The sequence below is a fragment of the Frankliniella occidentalis genome, unplaced genomic scaffold, assembly GCF_000697945.3.
Source record: "Frankliniella occidentalis isolate FOCC.00 unplaced genomic scaffold, Focc_3.1 Scaffold67, whole genome shotgun sequence".
NCBI classification, from domain to species: domain Eukaryota; kingdom Metazoa; phylum Arthropoda; class Insecta; order Thysanoptera; family Thripidae; genus Frankliniella; species Frankliniella occidentalis.
The window spans coordinates 1,287,515-1,291,117 of NW_026267197.1; the positions used below are offsets into that span (position 1 = coordinate 1,287,515).

General features: G+C 50.8%; 1 protein-coding gene across 1 annotated transcript; it reads right to left on the minus strand.

Moving 5' to 3' along the window:
- Positions 1-2,447: 2,447 nt before the first annotated feature.
- Positions 2,448-3,597, minus strand: LOC113207455 (zinc finger protein 345-like). The gene has a single exon (XM_026424034.2). It carries the CDS (start codon positions 3,569-3,571, stop codon positions 2,993-2,995), a length of 579 nt encoding a protein of 192 aa, XP_026279819.2. The 5' UTR covers positions 3,572-3,597; the 3' UTR covers positions 2,448-2,992.
- Positions 3,598-3,603: the final 6 nt, after the last annotated feature.

The following is a 3,603-nucleotide window of genomic DNA, read 5'->3' on the forward strand; positions in this document are numbered from 1 at the left end:
TTCTCTTAACTTTGTGAGGGGGGATAACACCCACCGAGCTCCTCTCTCTCTCTCTCGCACCCGCGCCCGCCTGCAGCCCCCCAGACCCTCGCGCGTCTAACTTCCCTCGGCTTGTCGTGGACCACCCCACCCCCTCCCTAATTCTCCCTCTCTCTCTCTCTTTCTAGCTGAGTCAGGGCCTATCCCTCACGCCCTTCTCATCAGGGTCGTCTAATAGCGGCACTGCTGGAGGGAGGGGGGGCAAGACGAGGGGTCGAAACAACTTTTTTTTTCCTCCTCTTCCAGTCTCCGCCGACGAATGCCAGACGAGACCTTATCTGCCTTCCCCGGCGCCTAGTCCGGTCACGCGCACATGTCTGCCCGGCCCGCTCTCCTGTGAAATCAAAATCCCCCAGGTAATGCCGCACCTGTCACCCTAATGCCTGCAAGTCTCTCCCTAGAAGTCCTCCAGACGGAGCGACGCGGCGGGCGGGTTCGATCACCTGCAGCAGCAGCAGCAGCAGCAGCAGCAGCAGCAGCAGCAGCAGCAGCAGCAGCAGCGCTGCGAACCAAACAAGTTGCCAAATCTTCTCTCTCCATAAGGGAGCCCGGGCCAGCTTGTCATGGAGATTCATGGCCGAGGAGGAGGGGATGGAACTGCCAGCGGCAGCGACATCGGCCCGTAACCGGCCGTCACCTCCACGCGCCGCGTTTGTCGACCGTCGCGGGCCCGCCGCCATAGTCATCGTCGCCCGGCCCGACCCGGAACGCGCCAAACGTTTCCAGAACGAAGCAACAAATAAAACCACCTCCCATCTTATTACTGCGCTCCCCGAAGTTATCAGGAGGCTCAAAAAATTAATTTCCGGCGCGTCGGCCGTGCCGCGGGGGCCGAACAGCCTCCTCCCTCCGGCTGCCACAAATATTTGACCACCGTCGACGCGCAAAACGCCAAACGCCCCCAAATTTTTTCGTATCCTTCATCTTTTGGGTCTTATGTCCTGCTCGGTTTGAAAACTTCTCGGGAATCTCCGCGTCATGCGGGAACGGGCGGGAGGCCAACAACGCCAACGACGCCTGAAACACTCGTAAGGGGTTACAGGAAAATTTTCCACAATGGGCTGTCGTAAATTGAAAACATTTTGTAAATCGTAAATTCAAAATGTGCTCTGGAAACCCAAGTGTGTACTTGAACACACAATATTCTGCATACCTACATGTATGCAGAATATTCTGTGTACTTGGCAAGTACACAGAATATTGTGTGTTCTTGGAAAGTACACAGAATATTGTGTGTACTTGGTCAAGTACACAGAATATTGTGTGTACTTGGTCAAGTACACACCAAGTCTCCTGCATAAATGTATGGAGGTTTTAGTGTGTACTTGACCAAGTACACACAATATTCTGTGTACTTGACCAAGTACACACAATATTCTGTGTACTTGACCAAGTACACACAATATTCTGTGTACTTGCCAAGTACACAGAATATTCTGCATACATGTAGGTATGCAGAATATTGTGTGTTCAAGTACACACTTGGGTTTCCAGAGTGTTGTAATTTTGCGAAGATACTTTTTACATTGTCCGAAACAATCCGTCAATGTAGCTCAGTAATCCATGAAAAAAAAGGAAAATTAAAATGCAACGCAAGGTTAAGGAAAAAAAAATATAAAGTATGAAACTCGTCTTTGCATACGGTACGGTGCGCCTCGGTGCGCTGCGGTGGCACCGCCAGCCCTCATCAGCGAGATAGCGAGTGCAGTGGAGGCGACAGCGCCCCCGCCCCGCCCAATATGAGGTACACACTTTCATCATGAGTCCCCCCCCCCCCCCCCAACACTGCTCCCCGCGTTTATCAAAGCCACCGATCACGATACGCCGCTGGAATTGTGAAATACTCGCCGGCAGAGCGGCGCCAGGGCGCGCCAGCAACGCAGCGCACCCTCTGTATCGTGTGCTCCGAGCAGAGAAAATTGCAAAATACACATTTCTCTTGGCAGGCAAGCCCGCGCGACCGGTCTGTCCCCTCCCAGGAGCTCCCTCACCACCACCACCTCCTCCTCACCTGCCTGGCCAGAGACCTCTAGGCCGGCGATGGTCTCCCGTGGTCTCTTCTTCTCGGCGCCTGCAGAGCGCGCGTAGGCCAGCCCGCTGCTCGCGAGTGTCGGGCGGGGTGCATAACTCGCAGGCAACGCGGTCGCCAGTGCCAGTTCATTACAGGGCCGTCCAAAATGAGTTGCCCCTGACGGCGAAGTGTCATTTTTAAAAAGAGGGTTTTAAACAGGAGCATTTCGAATGTACCACTCCCACCTGCCGCGAAGTGATGGGGGTTGTCTCAGATAACAACAGCACTTACGTGCATCGGACCTTCCAGCGACAGGCTGTCCGGAGTCTAGACGAGTTGGAGAACCCTCGTTTTGATAATAAAGCAAAAATTGTAATCATGTTGCTTATTTATTTTGGAAAACTCGGCGAAATGGTACGTAACAGTTGAACAGAACACTTCATTCGGAGCGTGCGAGGGTGAACCCGCGCTGTAAAATTTCTTTGTCACGATGACGAAAATACCATGGCTAATTTTTAGTACAGGGGTGTCGTCATGTTTTTTTCTTCGTCACATGATAAGAAAACCCTAATCATGTGACGAAAAACCCCACGACGACACCCTTGTAATTAAAAATTAGCTATGATATTGACGTCATCGCGACAAAAAATATTACAGTGCGGTCCTACGCTGGTTTAAGCACGAAGATGAGTTTAAGATAAGGTAAACTGTTGTCTTGCAAACTAATTATACACCCCAACTTGGAGTGGTACCGAGTGGTACGCTTGCAAATTTCTATCGGTTGCACAATAGGTTTATCAGTCTAGAAATTTTCACCTGAGTGCGTTCGAGGGTGGCTTTTAATATTTTGACCAGCAGTAAATTTCTTCGTATAGATTGATCACTTGTGAGGCTTATGTCTTGATTGGGTAGAGAGGTGATTGCTTAAATTTAGCAAACTCTTTAGGCAGACTCGTGCGGCTTTTCACCTACGTGTGTGCAAAGGTGTCTTCTAAGATTTCGGCCTGAAGTAAACGTCTTGGGGCAGACTGTGCAGTTGAACGGCTTTTCCCCTGTGTGCGTGCGAAGGTGAATTTTAAGATCTTGTCCTGAAGTATACATCTTGGGGCAGACAATGCAGGCGTACGGCTTTTCCCCTGTGTGTATGCGAAGGTGAATTTTCAGATAATTTCCTTGAGCAAATTTCTTCTGGCACACTGCGCACTCGTGCAGCTTGGCACCTGTGTGTACGCGGAGGTGCCTTTTAAGCAGATGACCTGTAGAAAATGTCTTCTGGCAGAGCACGCAGTTGTACGGCTTTTCCTCTGTGTGTGTGCGAAAGTGAATTTTAAGATCTTGGCCTGAAGTGAACATCTTGGGGCAGACTGTGCAATTGTGCGGCTTTTCCCCTGTGTGTGTGCGAAAGTGACGTCTAAGACCTTGGCCTGAAGTAAACATCTTGGGGCAGACTGTGCAATTGTACGGCTTTTCCCCTGTGTGTGTGCGAATGTGAATTTTAAGATCGTGGCCTGAAGTATGCATCTTGGGGCAGACTGTGCAGGCGTACGGCTTTT

Coding starts and splice junctions, on each gene's coding strand:
- LOC113207455 (XM_026424034.2), bottom strand. CDS start 3,571: ATGCATACTTCAGGCCACGATCTTAAAATTCACATTCGCACACACACA.